The 14,442-nt window shown below is 46.9% G+C and overlaps 1 protein-coding gene across 8 annotated transcripts in view; it reads left to right on the top strand.

Annotated features, from left to right (window-relative positions):
• The window catches only part of FUBP3 (far upstream element binding protein 3), a 65,961-nt gene continuing 51,519 nt past the window's right edge, over positions 1–14,442 (top strand). For 2 of the 8 annotated variants that reach the window (XM_033138302.1, XM_033138298.1), the window contains exon 1: positions 113–233. Coding sequence is in view for 3 of the 8 variants with exons in the window: in XM_033138296.1 (XP_032994187.1) it covers positions 371–460 (90 nt within the window). In the remaining 5 variants the exon portion in view is untranslated. Of the gene's footprint in view, positions 234–345; positions 461–2,752; positions 2,777–11,375; positions 11,415–14,442 lie in introns of those variants that run through there. The other 6 variants (XM_033138296.1, XM_033138295.1, XM_033138303.1 and 3 more) reach the window with 5 other exon arrangements.

Genomic DNA, 14,442 nt, shown 5'->3' with positions numbered 1-14,442 from the left:
GAAGCAGAGGTTCGCTCGGCTAGCGCCGCGCCTCTTTCCCGGCCTGTCGCTCCTCTCCCTGGCTACCCCTCCCTCCTTCTACTTCCTGTCTCGGGCGGAAGCGAGGGGCGGGATTTCCCTTTCCGGGTACGGGTCCCCAGGCGGAGAGAGAAAGAGGGAGAGGGAGAAGGGGGGGAGGGAGAGGAAGGCGAAGCGAGATTGAGCCCCCGGGCGCTGGACGGAGGAGAGGCTGAGTGAGTGAGCGGCCGGCAGGAGCGGCCGGGCGGGGGGAGGCCCAGGAGGAAGGAGGAGGCCCAGGAGGAAGGAGGAGGCCGAGGCGGCGGCGGCAGCGGGAGGAGGCCTGGGCCGAGGCGGCGGCGGCGCGCGCGTCATGGCGGAGCTGGCTCTGGGGCCGAGCGCGGCACCCGCGGGGGCGGGGAAGAGCGAGGGCTTCGTCGACGCGCTGCACCGCGTCCGCCAGGTAAGAGCGGGTGGGTGGGGGCGAAGGCCGCATGGCAGACAGCGAGAAGGGCTCGGCCCGGCCCCTCGCCTCACCTCGCCACCCCGCGCGCCTCGGCCTTGGCAGCATATGGAGAAGTGGGGAAAGGTAGCCCCTCGGGCCTCCTCTTGGGGTGTGTGGGAGGAAGGGAGGCCGGCGCGGGGAGGCATTTCTGGTCCTTTCCAGGGGTCTGCCCCGAACTGCATTCCATCCAGGGGCCATAGCGTGGCACGCGAGGCAATTTCCCCAGCTCTCTGGCGTGGATCTAACTCAGTGTTGCCTGCACTAGCAGGCAGAGGCTGTCCAGCGTTTCAGGCGGATTGGTGTGTGTGTGTTGGGGGAAAACTCGCCGATCAAGGAAACGTTCCTAACACTGAACTGTGGCCGCTTTTCCCAAAGGAGGCAGACTGGGGGGGGGGGCTCTAGCTCAGCGTTGCCTACACTGGCAGGCAGTGGCTCTTCAGGGCTTTCAGGCAGGGACCTTTCGCAACCCCACCTGGAGATGTGGGCATGGGGGAATGAACTTGGAGCCACCATGCTGCAGTTCTGTCTCTTAAAGAGGAAAGCAAGATTCTAGGCCTTGTGGTTTTGAATAAAGGGATGAGTTAAGTCGGGGCATGAGGAAGCTGTCTTATACCAAGTAAAAACATTGTCCTGTTTAGCTCAGTGGGCTGAGGTGGGGTAGGCTAAGCCAGGCCAGGAAGAGGAGTAGGCATATGGAAGGTGGGCCTATTACACCTCCTCCTGAGAGAAGAGATGCCATTGTGGGAAAGGGTGTGTGTCAGGTGTGGGGAGACATTTTCCCCCATAGGACACAGTGAGGCATAAGGTAACTTCCTGAGTTGGAACATTGGAGTCTGCTTTCAGCAGTTTCTGACAGGTGGTCTTTCCCCAGCTGTGGCTGGAGAGCCAGTGTGGTGTAGTGGTTAAGAGCAGTGGACTCGTAATCTGGTGAACCGGGTTCGTGTCTCCGCTCCTCCACATGCAGCTGCTGAGTGACCTTGGGCTAGTCACACTTCTTTGAAGTTACTCAGCCCCACTCACCTCACAGAATGTTTGTTGTGGGGGAGGAAGGGAAAGGAGAATGTTAGCCACTTTGAGACTCCTTCGGGCAGTGATATAGCGGGATATCAAATCCAAACTCCTCCTCCTTCTCCTCTTCCTCCTCTTCTCCTTCTCCTGAAGATTGAACCTGAGGCCTTTTGCATGCAACCGAGTTACAACCATTCCCCATAATATAGGAGCACAGGAAGCTGCCTTAAAGTAAGATTATTAGAGTCTGTCTAGCTCAGTGTTGGATTGCGTTGTCTGCATTGACAGGCAGTGGCTCTCCAGGGTTTCAGGTAAGGAGCAATTCCAAGCCCTACCTGGAGATGCTGCAGGGAATTGAACCTGGGACTTTTAAACATATGTTCAAACACTCTGCTGTGGCCTTACCCCTAAAAATGAACTAAGATTCCATTCCTCATGGTTCTGAAATAAAAGCTGATTTGAATAGGGACTTACAGAGCTGCCTTACACTGAATCCGATGTTGGTCCATCAAGCTCAGAAGGCTGGTCTGGGGCAGGCCTGGACGAGGCATATGGGAGAAGGCAAGGCCATCTGTCATGGTTCCTTTTGCGAGATGGGAGACCAGTGTTGGAAAGGGTGACATATATTAATGCTGTGTGTCTGGTGTGGAGAAGCCTTTTCGGTTTGTGACCAAACTGCATAGGAATAGGGTCATAGTTTTAAAACTAGGAACATAGGAAGATATCCCTTATATTGAGTCAGATTATTGTGATCTGTCTTAACTCAGTAATGCCTACACTGACTGGTAGAGGCTCTGCAGGGTTTCAGGCGGGGAGAGTTCCCAGCCCTACCTGGAGATGCTGCTTTGGTGGAGCCTGGAGTCTTGTGCATGCATACTCTGTCACTGAGCCATGGTCCCTTGTTCCGTCTAGCTCAGTATTGTCTACAGTGACTAGCAGCAGATTCCCAGGGTGTTGGGCAGGGAGTATTTCTCAGTCCTACTTGTAGATGTTGAGGATTGAACCTGGGACCCTTAAAGCATGTGCTTTAATGATGAACTTTAGGGGCCCTTCCCCTAAAGTTACAGCAAGTTTCCAGTCCTCAGGGTTTTGAATTAAATAGGGAGCTGCCTTGTACTTTGTCATACTTTTGGGGTTTATCTAGCTCAGTATTTTCTACACCGACTAGTTGCAGCTCTCCAGGTTTTCAAGTTAAGAATCCTAGAAGAGCCCAGCTATGGGTCTCTTTGTCCTAGGAGCCTGCCTAAGTGGCCTTCGGCACCTGAGGTTTGTTTTGGGTGCTCACCCCATTACTGTGATTGTAATATTATTTACAATTTAATTGTTTTTAATTCTGATTTTTGCATTGTTTGAACCAATCTTGGGAGCTGCTGGTGAAGGATTGGTAGTAAGTTTAACTACAATTTATTGATAATAATACTCGAAGCAGACTCATTGAAATCAGTCAACTTCAAGCTACTCATGCCAAATAATTTTCAGTGGGACTAACCCTGAGAATAATTAATGTTGGCCACACATACCCATGCTAGAAATTCGCTACCTGCATTTTGCAGCTGGTGCAGGTCCAATTGTGACCATGTGGAAATCTTTGATGTCAGGTTGGTAACTGACATTTCCATCTGACTGGCCGCTCCAGCTTTCTTAAGCAGGTAAGCGGAAGAGTTTATTTATTGCATTTATATCCCACTTTTTTCTCCATGGTTCACACACACACACACACACACACCCTCATTTAATCCCTACAACAATCCTATGAGGTAGGTTAAGAGGCTGTGACTGGCCCAAGGTCACCCAGTGAGCATTATGACTTAGTGGGGATTTAAACTCTGATCATCTTCCAGGTCCTAGGCTGACATGCTGGAGTACTTCTGCCATGGGGCGGCTGTATAAATTAAGTAGATAAATAAATATGGGGAAAGAAAAAATGTCACTTAGAGAAGGCTCTGAAATAATCTTCCTTGAAGCTTGAATTTGTTGTATTCTGGATTGTTTTGTTTGATGTTTTAATGTGTTGTAAACCATTTTGAGATTTTTTTCATTAAAATATAAAGCAGTATAGAAATGAAATGAATACTACTACTAAATTCCATTGCCATTAGATATTCTGTTGTGGTGACCATAACCTAGGTTTAAGGTGCTATTTGGGAATTATCTTATGTATTGGAGTTTCTAACCCTGCCCCCCCCCCATGTTTCCCAACTCAGATTTCACTTTGGAAGCCCCCTCCCAAAGCAGGATGTTTCATAGAGTCATAGAATTGTAGAGTTGGGAGGAACCCCAAAGGTCACATACTGCAGCCCTCTGCAATGCAGGAATTGAAGCAGCCTTCCTTCTCTTTTGCATGACCTCACCTCCAGCTCCCCCCCCCAGCAGCTGATCTTTAAAGGTAGACTGCATCTGACATGGAAGACTAGCCCAGCAGCCTCTTTTTCAAGTCCAGATGCTTTTTTGGAAGCCCTCCCAAATCATCCCTTCTGTTCCCTTACTTGGCTTCCCTCTCTGCCCATTGCCCTCCTTCAGCAACTGGTCTCCAAAGGTAGACTGCCTGTGGGCTTTGCTCCCTGTTGTAGCTAAAAAAAGCTGTCATGGAGCTTTGCTTGCTTAGTCCCAAAATGTCTATATTGGGCACTGTCATGGTTTTCATGACAGTGATCAATATGATATTCAACGCCCTTTTAAAATGTGTTGGGGTATTATTGGGTTGCTCTTGCTTTTCTTTTGGGTATGTATTTTGTGTTTTTATATTGTGATTTTATCATGTGAACCACCCTGAGACCTGCGGGTATACAAATTTAATAAATAATAATAATAATAATTTTCATAGCCCAACCACATTGCCCTGTTTGGGAGCCCCACCCCAGGCAGGATAAGGGGCAATGGCCCTCTCCAGCAGTTGCTTTTTGTAAGGTACACTAACTTTGGACAGTTAACATTTGTCATGGTTAATACAACCAAAAGGACATTGTTGTATAAAACAGAAAGTTTTATTATGCCGCTGATGTTTTCATCTATTTTATTTATAGAATTTGGTTTACCCTGCTCCATGGCCGGGGGGGGGGGCTCACAGAGCAGCTTAGCAAAGGTCAGTAGTAAGACAGTCCCTACCCTCACAGGCTTGCTATCGAAAATATATGATGCAAGAGGAAAGAAGAATGGGGGTGGGTGGGAAGATAACAGTTTCAGTCTGCCACTGGGTGACAGTTGAGAGGGAACCAAAGGCTGCTGGTCTCTGCAGGAACTGTGGGATTGCCCTGCTGGGTTCCTCTGCTTTTGCTCTGCAGCCAGAGTAAATGTCCAGTTGAGGAAGAGCCAAAAGTAGACGGTGTCTCTCTTATCTCTCTCTCTTTTTTAAAAGGAACTTCTAAAAGAGTCCTGCTGGACGTAGAATCAAACAGGCATTTTATTTCCCCCTCCACCCAAACCAGTAAGACCAAAGCATCTTGGGGAGCCCCATAAGCTGGGGGTGAAAACAGCAGCCCTTTTCTGCTATTGCCACACCCACCTGCCAGGTGGACTGCCTTTGGACATGAATGTTCTATTCCTCGGTTGGCTTAGTAAAAACTGAGCCTTGCAGGATCAAGGACACAAGGGCAGCAGCCTGTTTTCTCACAGTAGGCAGTAATGTAGAAAGCTGCAGCCCTACCTGGAGATGCCAGGAATTGAATCTGGGATGTTCTGCATGCAAGGCAGATGCTCTGCAGCAGAGCCAGAGCCCTTCCTGGGATCATAGAAAGCTGCTTGATACAAAGTCAGACCACTGGTCCATTTAGTCTTGTCTACACTGATTGGCAGGGATGCGGGTGGCGCTGTGGGAAAAACCACAGAGCCTAGGGCTTGCTGATCAGAAGGTCAGCGGTTTGAATCCCCGTGACGGGGTGAGCTCCCGTTGCTCAGTCTCTGCTCCTGCCCAACCTAGCAGTTTGAAAGCACGTCAAACTGCAAGTAGATAAATAGGTACCACTCTGGCAGGAAGGTAAACGGCGTTTCCATGCGCTGCTCTGGTTCGCCAGAAGCAGCTTAGTCATGCTGACCACATGACCCGGAAGCTGCCTGTGGACAAATGCTGGCTCCCTTGGCCTATAGAGCGAGATGAATGCCACAACCCCAGAGCCGTCCGTGACTGGACCTAATGGTCAGGGGTCATTTACCTTTACTTTTACACTGATTGGCAGCAGTTCTGTAGAGTTTTGGACAGGATTCTCTCTCCAGCTCCACCTGGAGATGCTGCTGTGAATTGAACCGGGGCCTTCTGCATGCAAGGCAGATGCTTTGCTCATTAGATATCTTCCCAAAATGTCACTAGGAAGCAAAGAAATATATGAAAGCAGTAGTGTCCTTGATGTTGCTTCTTAGCAAGCTGGTACAGTACCCCTCCTGAACTTGGAGGTAACATACAGCAGAGGTGGCTGAGTTGAGTTCTTGAGTTAGGAATGTGTGATCACTGACCCTGGAGCTGGCCCCACACAGTGAGGTCCTAAGGAATGGGCGGCGGGTTGATCAATGGAAAATCATGCCTTTGTTATTGTAAACCATGTGGTGTACCTTCCACCCCCTTAGCCAGCCTTCTTCAATCTTTGGGTCCCATATATTGTTGGACTATGATCCCATTACTGAGACCATTTGCTGTGCTCTCTAGAGCTAATAGGAGTTGGAATCCAAGAACATCTGGAGGGCTACAGTTTTGCTGCCCCTGCCACAACCAAGATGGCAAGTAGCTATTGCTAGTTCTCCACCCCCACCCCACCCCCCACCCCGTGAATCTAAACCTGTGTTACAGCAGAGTCACATCTAGTTGAGCATCCTCTTCTCACCGTGGTCAAGCAGCTGCCTTTGGGAAGCTCATAAGCAAGACCTGAGTGCAACAACACTCACACACCCCTTGCAGTTCCCCACAATCAGGTATACTGCCTCTGACAGTGGAGGTATCTCCCCTCCCCCTGCACATTACGCACCTACTTTTTAAGGCAAACATTCTCAATAATCTCATTGTAGCTTTTCCTCATAGAAGAGTTGTCCTTTTCTATGCCTTTTCCAGCTGTGCTGTATCCTTGAGATAGGGCAGCTGGAACTGTAAGCGGCATTCCTGAGTTGGGCCTCAGCACACAGATTTGTGTAATGGAATTAAGATGATGGCAATTTTGTCTTTCTGTTCACTGTTTTCATTTGGTTTTATCCCTTCAGGGGGTGAGTGGGATGTGCTTGTCAGAGATTCTTAGGTTCTTTTGGGGGGGGGCTCCTGGAGAGGAATGGGGGGAATAGGGGTTAGATGATAGGGACCAAAACTAGGAGATGTCCAGCATGATACTTTTGGAAGAGCTTGTTTTGCCATCCAGAGGGCTGCCAGTCTGTGGCAGCTCCGATTCCTGTGGCATCTTAAAAGACAGATTTGTCGTGGTATACGGTTTTGTGGACTGCAGTTCTCTCAGTCAGGCTTCATACATCTCATACATTTAAAGCACACACAGCCAAGAATCTTGGGAACTTTACTCCTCACAGTTCTGCACATTCCATTACCTTTAACAAACCACAGTTTTCAGAATTCTTTGGGAGCAGTTTTGTTGTATAATGAGTTTTAAATGTATGCTGTGGATGTGATCAAATTCTCAATAGAGCCCAAACAGTTTCTGAAATAAATTTGCCTTGTTTTCCATTGACATATTCTGGTTGGGACTGTGGGCAGGGCAGGAAAGGGTTAACCCCCCATGTGCTGCCTTTTTGACAAACCTATGCCAAACTCTTAAGCCGCCACCACCACCAGTTGATGTGGTGACCAGTACAGTACTGTATTTAGCACCCGTTCAACTTTTGGCCCTCCATACTTATGAGGTGCCTCTCCCATAGAGCAGATTTATAACACCTTTGTGCTACCTCACAAAAGGCTCTGCTTTATATCTCTGCCATACATGTATGTTTCAACTGATCTTTCTGTTTGCTTGAGAATGGTAGAGCTGCATTCTACCTGACTTACTTTACAATTCCCAGTAATCTCTATTTTTTGGTGTGGGGGGGGAGTGCTGAACATAATATCATTGTTAATTACTTTAATACTTCACACACCTTGAGGAAAGAGACTCTAGGCTAGGGATGGGGAATCTGTAGCCCATCAGCCTCAGCCAGCATGTTCAATTAGGGCTGGATGATGAGAGTTGTAGAAAACTGGGGAGCTCCCAATTTCTTCTCTGGCCTGTGAAAAGTTGTGCCACCAAACATCTGTTAGTTGCCAGAAGACATATTGGCTGTCTGGTTTCATAATCATTACTGCTTGTGGGGCACAAACCAGTATAGAATCTTTCTCAAGAGATTTCTCTTTCTGGTCTGGTCTTTTGGAAAGGAAAATGAAAGACAGGAAGACAGAAAGTGGAAATCAGCAAAGTTTGAAGTTCTTGTGCCCTGCCCTCCGTTATCCTTTGTGTGTGTGTGTGGGGGGGGGGAGCAATCTGGGAACTCCTTAAGGCCTCTTAATGATCTTCTTGAAAGCAGAGTGGGTGAAAAGGGGATTTGGGTGAGTACACTGTCTACAGTGGATGACATGATGATAAATGCTGGAGGACTAGTAGTGGTCTCTAACTGCAAATATGCCCCCAAGCTTTGTGGCAGTATAACTGAATTTGTGGCAGTATAACTGAGGATAAACCTCATAGAATTGTAGGGTTGGAAGGGGGACCCAAAAACTCAGTTAGTCCAACCCCCTGCATCCCTGAAATCTGAACTTTTAAATTTTTTTGCCCTTCTTGGGACGTGTCAGCTTCTATGTAATGCCTGGCTGATACCACACAGTGTGTGTGTTAAATACCCCTTTCAGTTGAAAGGACCCTTGTGGGCTCTAGAGCAGGCGTCAGCAACCTTTTTCAGCCGTGGGCCAGTCCACTGTCCCTCAGACGATGTGGTGGGCTAGACTATATTTTTTTGGGGGGGGAATGAACTAATTCCTATGCCCCACTAATAATAGTAATAATTGTTCCACTCCAGTATCCCTGCCAAGAAAACTCCATGGACAAAGACAAATAATTTATTATTATTATTATTATTATTATTATTATTATTATTATTATTATTATTATTAATACCCTGCCCATCTGGCTGGGTTTCCCCAGCCACTCTGGGCGGCTTCCAACAGAACATTAAAATGCAATAATCTATTAAAACATTAAAGGCCTCCCTAAACAGGGCTGCCTTCAGATGTCTCCTAAAAGTATGTTAGTTGTTTTTCTCTTTGACATCTGGTGGGAGGGCGTTCCACAGGGCGGGTGCCACTACCGAGAAGGCCCTTTGCCTGGTTCCCTGTAACTTGGCTTCTCGTAGTGAGGGAACTGCCAGAAGGCCCTTAGCACTGGACCTCAGTGTCCGGGCAGAACAATGGGGTGGAAACGCTCCTTCAGGTATACTGGACCGAGGCCAGAGGACCGAGGACCCAGAGATGCATTTTAAATAAAAGCACACAATCTACTCATGTAAAAACACCAGGCAGGACCCACAAATAACCCAGAGATGCATTTTAAATAAAAGGACACAGTCTACTTGTCTAAAAACACGCTGATTCCCGGACTGTCCACAGGCCAGATTTAGAAGGCCGCAGGTCTTAGGTGGCCTACCCATGCTCTAGAGCACTGGTCTTCAGCTGATATGTTGAGATCCTCCATCCATCCAAAAAAGGCTTGTGGACTGATCTAAGGTGGGCTGGATCAGCAGCCCAAACACAGTGCATCTATGGTAGAAAAAAAGGAATGGGTCTCCAAACATGTTTAGCTGTGAGGTCTGGAAGACCAGCTCCTACCTTGGAAGACTTTTCCCACCTGACCTGGGAGGTGAACAGAATATTGGGTTATTGTTTAGTGGGGTGTTGTTGTCATTGATATTATTTATTGTATTTTTATTTTTAGATCTTAAAATGAATTATGTGGGAATTTGTTCAGTTTTGTTGTGTACCCTTTGATGTGTTTTATTTCTTGTTTATGGCTACCTCTGTTATGTTTGCAGTCATGTAAATGATTCATATTGCAAGTGACCTTGAGCATCGTTTTAACTATGGAAAGGCGGCATACAAATATGATGGTGGGGGGGGGGTTGGTTTAAAGGTGGGTCCCACGTCTGTAAAAGTTGGAGGCTGCTGCTCTAGAGGGTATATAAAAAGATGTATGGAGTTGCCTTAGAATCTTGTTGGGCCATAAAACTGCTTTCTATTGTGACAGCAGGTTTGTGCCAAGACCTTTTAACTTTTGAACTGGTATGTTGCACATGCATAGTTGACCTCTATCAGTGACCTGCATTGTAGCTGAGGAGGCAACATGATTTGTGGGAGGTGGCTTGAGAAACTTGGGTTTCAACTCCTTCATCTTTGGTTATGGGCAAACCAGGGTTTCTCAGGCTCAACCCACAATGTGCAGATAGGTGGTGGATGAGGTATGGGTTTGAGTCCCCTAGTATCCACTAGGCTTGCCAAAAATGTTTCATTAATAAGTGATTCTGAGTGTCTGTGTATATTCCCTATACATGTAATATTCCTAGTGGTGATCTTGCCAAATACCAACATGCAAACTTTGATTTCCTTGAACTATTTATTGAAGCGCTTTGGAATTTCTTATTGAAATGAATTTCAGAAGTATTTATTCTATAAATTATTTAAGTAATGATAATGGTGGTATTATTCACCAGGACTCTAAATCCTTTCCCCTGGTCAACCACTGCCAGTTCAGACCCTCATCAGTGTATAAATTGAGTTAGGGATTTAATTCTGCATGGTATGCATTACTTTACTCTTACTTAAAATCTGTTATTTTTGACACCTGTTCATCTAGTTCAGAGAGGTCCTTTAGAGTGCTTCACAGTCTGGTTGAGTTTTCACCATCCTGTGTTTTTTTTTTTAAACAACAACAACCCTGTTTTCATTAGACAAATTTATGGCGGAGAGGGCTATTGATGGCTACTAGCCACAATAATTATGCTCTGCTGCCACCGTTGGAGGCAGCAGTGCTTCTGAATACCAGTTACTGGAAACCAAAGAAGAGTGCTCTTGTTCTTGAATCCTGCTTGCTGGTTCCCCATGGGCATCTGGACAGGACACTGTGAAGACAGGGTGCTGGACTAAAAGTAGCTTGTCTGCACTTACCCCACCCCACTGCTTTGCTCACAGTTGTGAAGAATATTCTTATGTTATGAATGGTCTGTGTTGCCATTAAGAAAAAGAGGTAGGAATAGACCAATATATGGACTGTCCCTGGATAAAATGACTTTTCTTCTTTAAGTTCTCAAAGGTTCTTAACCTAGCCCAGGGTTGTCATCAGAACTAGCCAGATGTTTAACTGATAATCAGTCACAGTCAGTCTATGAAAAAGAAGACTTTAGAGCCATCTTGCCCTTAAATGGCAACTAGATGTTTTATTTTAGCAACTAACCTTGGTTTAAGGAGCCATTTGCCACCTAGCTTATATAGAGTGGTGCCCCGCTAGACGAAAATAATTAGTTCTGCGAGTATTTTTGTCTAGTGGGTTTTTCGTCTAGTGAAGCAGCAATGTAAACCGCGGTTTTCGCTAGATGAAAAAAAACGAAAAAAAATTTGTGGGGCAGCCTTCCGCTAGACGAATGCCTTCGTCTAGCGAGTTTTTCGTCTAGCGAGGCATTCGTCTAGCGGGGCACCACTGTATCTGAGTTTCTAACACTGTTTTTGAACCCAGTTCAATAGCACAGGTCCCAGAGCAGATCCTTGGGAGACCCCACAGCTCATTCCCTTGTGACAGTTCCATTGTGACAACCGTCCTCTATTGTGACAGGCACTCATGAACTTCTAGTCTTTTTCTCCCCCGCACTCCCCTTTATCCTGGGCATCACAAGTCTCAGATAAGTGAGTTAGCTGACATAACTTGTTTCTTAGGAAGCCTGAACGATGCTGCTCTTGCTGATTTCGAATGTAGGTTGTATGTTGTTGGTATGGACTTTTTTGTGGGTGGATCAGAAGGTTGGGGTTCTTCCTAGAGGAATGTACTTTAGGGCAGATGTTTGGGGCAGCAATTTTATGGGTCTGTCTCTGTCTATGTAAGCTCTTTTCCCTGCTACTACTGATGTGTCATGGCTGTGCTGCTCACTCCCCATTCCCTTCATTTTTCTATTCTATTCTCACTGCAAGGGCAGTTTCCAAGTGGGGAGGTGTGGTTTAATCTCATCTATCCAGGGTAGTTTGAGATTCCTGCATTGCAAGGAATTGGATGATGACCTTTGGGGTGCCTTCCAACACTACAGTTCTATGATTCTGTAATAAGACAGGATATACTGGTTTATCAGTCTCATTCATAAACCAATGCTAAGCTAGAGTTCTCAATTTATAACAGGGAGCTGTGGTTTAATTCAGGTAGGTAGCTATGTTGGTCTGACGCAATCAAAATATATATAAAAAATTGTCCAGTAGCACCTTAGAGACCAAGTACCGTAAGTTTGTTCTTGGTATAAGCTTTCGTGTACATGCATACTTTTTCAGATACCTTGTGGTTTAATGTGAGCCTTGTCTGCTTCCCACTGTCTGCTTCCCACTGTGTGAATGCTAAAGCCTTCACACAGTGGGAAGCAGACAGTGGGAAGCAGACAAGCCAGGCACTTGTTCTCACCTGTGTAAACCATAGTTTGAGAAGTTAGGAAAGGTTATATGTATGTGACTATAGGCAACAACCATTTCACATGGGGGTTCTGTTCCCGGCCCCCACATGTATTGGCAGATCTCGCATAAGTGTGTTCTGCCCCTCCCCCATTCCACCTACATTCTTCCCTCATCCAGGTCCAAAAGGACCTCTGCACTAGTGATCATACATCATTTGGATGTACTTAAAATGGTTGTCACTTGTGTTCAAAAGGAGTGTGCAGGGGTCAGTAAAGAGTGACTGAAATGGACTTCACATCAGTTTTGGACGATATATTTCCCAGCCACAGCAAGCACTTCTCAGGCTCTGCCTGCCTAAGCCTTTGAAGAAGCCCCCTGCCCCACCAGTTCGCTTGAGCCAGAGTGATATGGGGGCTTGCTCAGCTGGGGAGCGGGGGGCTTGCCACCCCCAGCTGAGCAGTTTAAGGAAGCCCTAATGCCCCTCTGGGTTGTGTGAGCTGGAGAGGTATTGGGGCTTGGGCTGGGCAATGCTGACTGGGGCTGATGGGAATTGAAGTCCCAACATGGTCTGGAAGGCCACACAGTTCCCTGATCTAAGAAGAGGTCACCTCTTCTGTCATGAGGATTACCTCTTCTAAATAAGAGGGCTTCTTCCATCTCTTGCAAGCAGTAGGGAATAATGCTGCAAGCTAGATCAGGGGTCAAATGTTGCTGGACTCCACTTTCCACCATCCCTGACCATTGACCATGCTGGCTGCAGGGGCTAATGGGTGTTGGATTCCCGTAACATCCCAAGGGTCACAGGTTTCTCATTTCTACTGTACTTTTAAAAAAGGGGGGGAGACAAGTTAAAGTGGAAAAAAGAGATGTCTCCCCAACAGCTTTGCAGTTCTCAGGGTTGCCTGGTGTGATAAGGTGGCTTCCGTTTTGTATGTCCTTGTAGAGTATCATAAGGCAGTGTTTCCCAACCTTGTGCCTCCAGATGTTTTCAGACTACAATTCCCACCATCCCTGACCACTGGTCTTGCTAGCTAGGGATGATGGGAGTTGTAGTCCAAAAACAGCTGGAGGCACAAGGTTGGGAAACACTGTCATAAGGGATGCAGGTGGCGCTGTGTTCTAAACCACTGAGCCTAGGGCTTGCCGATCAGAAGGTCGGCAGTTCGAATCCCCGCAATGGGGTGAGCTCCCGTTGCTCGGTCCCAGCTCCTGCCAACCTAGCAGTTCAAAAGCACATCAAAGTGCAAGTAGATAAATAGGGACGGTAAACGGCGTTTCTGTGCACTGCTCTGGTTTCGTCAGAAACGGCTTGGTCATGCTGGCCACATGACTTAGAAAAACTGCGGAACAACATCGGCTCCCTCGGCTAGTAAAGCGAGATGAGCGCTGCAACCCCAGAGTTATTCACGACTGGCCTTAACTGTCAGGGGTCCTTTACCTTTTTTTAGAACATCATAAGCAAGTCTCTCTTCTGTTCCTAAAAATGTGTTTAGCCTTGTTACTATTTTATAGAGAGAGGGAGAGTTCTTAGTACACCACCCCATGTGTTCTTGTATTAGAAGGTGCTCATGATTTGTCGGCTATTAGCTTGATCCTGACATGGGGGCACGTGATGTGTTGTGACTGTTCTGGGGTGCAGAGAGCAGCATGTATGGCTTTCCACATTGGGAGAATGACAGCTATGGGTGGGTAGGGTATGGCATTGATGTTTGATAGGCTGAGTCAGTGCAAACAGGAACTGAGCAGGGAGAGCAAAAAGTCTTTAATGCATTTTGGATTTTTGAGGGGGTATTTACTGAAATTGTTAATGAGTGCCATTGGAGATAGTGACAGGCACACTGGTGCCTGCAGGTGCCATGTTAGCCACTCCTTGGTGTAGCCAAGCTGCCTGGGGAGTCTCTGGTTGAGATGCAGCTCCAACTACAGTAAGGGGGGGGGAAGTATTTGATCCCCTGCTAAAATTGCCTGTTTGCCCCCTGACGAAGAAATGACCAGTCCATAATTTTAATGATAGGTTTTTTGTAGCTGTGAGAGACAGCATAACAACAGGGAAAACCCCCAGAAACCCAGAAGACAAAAGTTAGAGATTCATGTGCATTCTAATGAGTGAAATAAGCATTTGATCCCTTTGCAAAAGATGACTTAGTACTTGGTGGCAAAGCCCTTGTTGGCAATTACAGAGGTCAAACGTTTCTTGTAGCTGGCCACCAGGTTTGCACACATCTCAGGAGGCATTTTGTCCCACTCCTCTTTGTAGATCCTCTCCAAGTCAGTAAGATTTCAAGGCTGATGTGTAGCTACTCGAACCTTCAGCTCTCTCCACAGATTTTTGATGGGATTTAGGTCT

Source organism: Lacerta agilis, chromosome Z (genome assembly GCF_009819535.1).
Source record: "Lacerta agilis isolate rLacAgi1 chromosome Z, rLacAgi1.pri, whole genome shotgun sequence".
NCBI classification, from domain to species: Eukaryota; Metazoa; Chordata; class Lepidosauria; order Squamata; family Lacertidae; genus Lacerta; species Lacerta agilis.
This window is presented reverse-complemented; position numbering and strand designations above follow the sequence as displayed.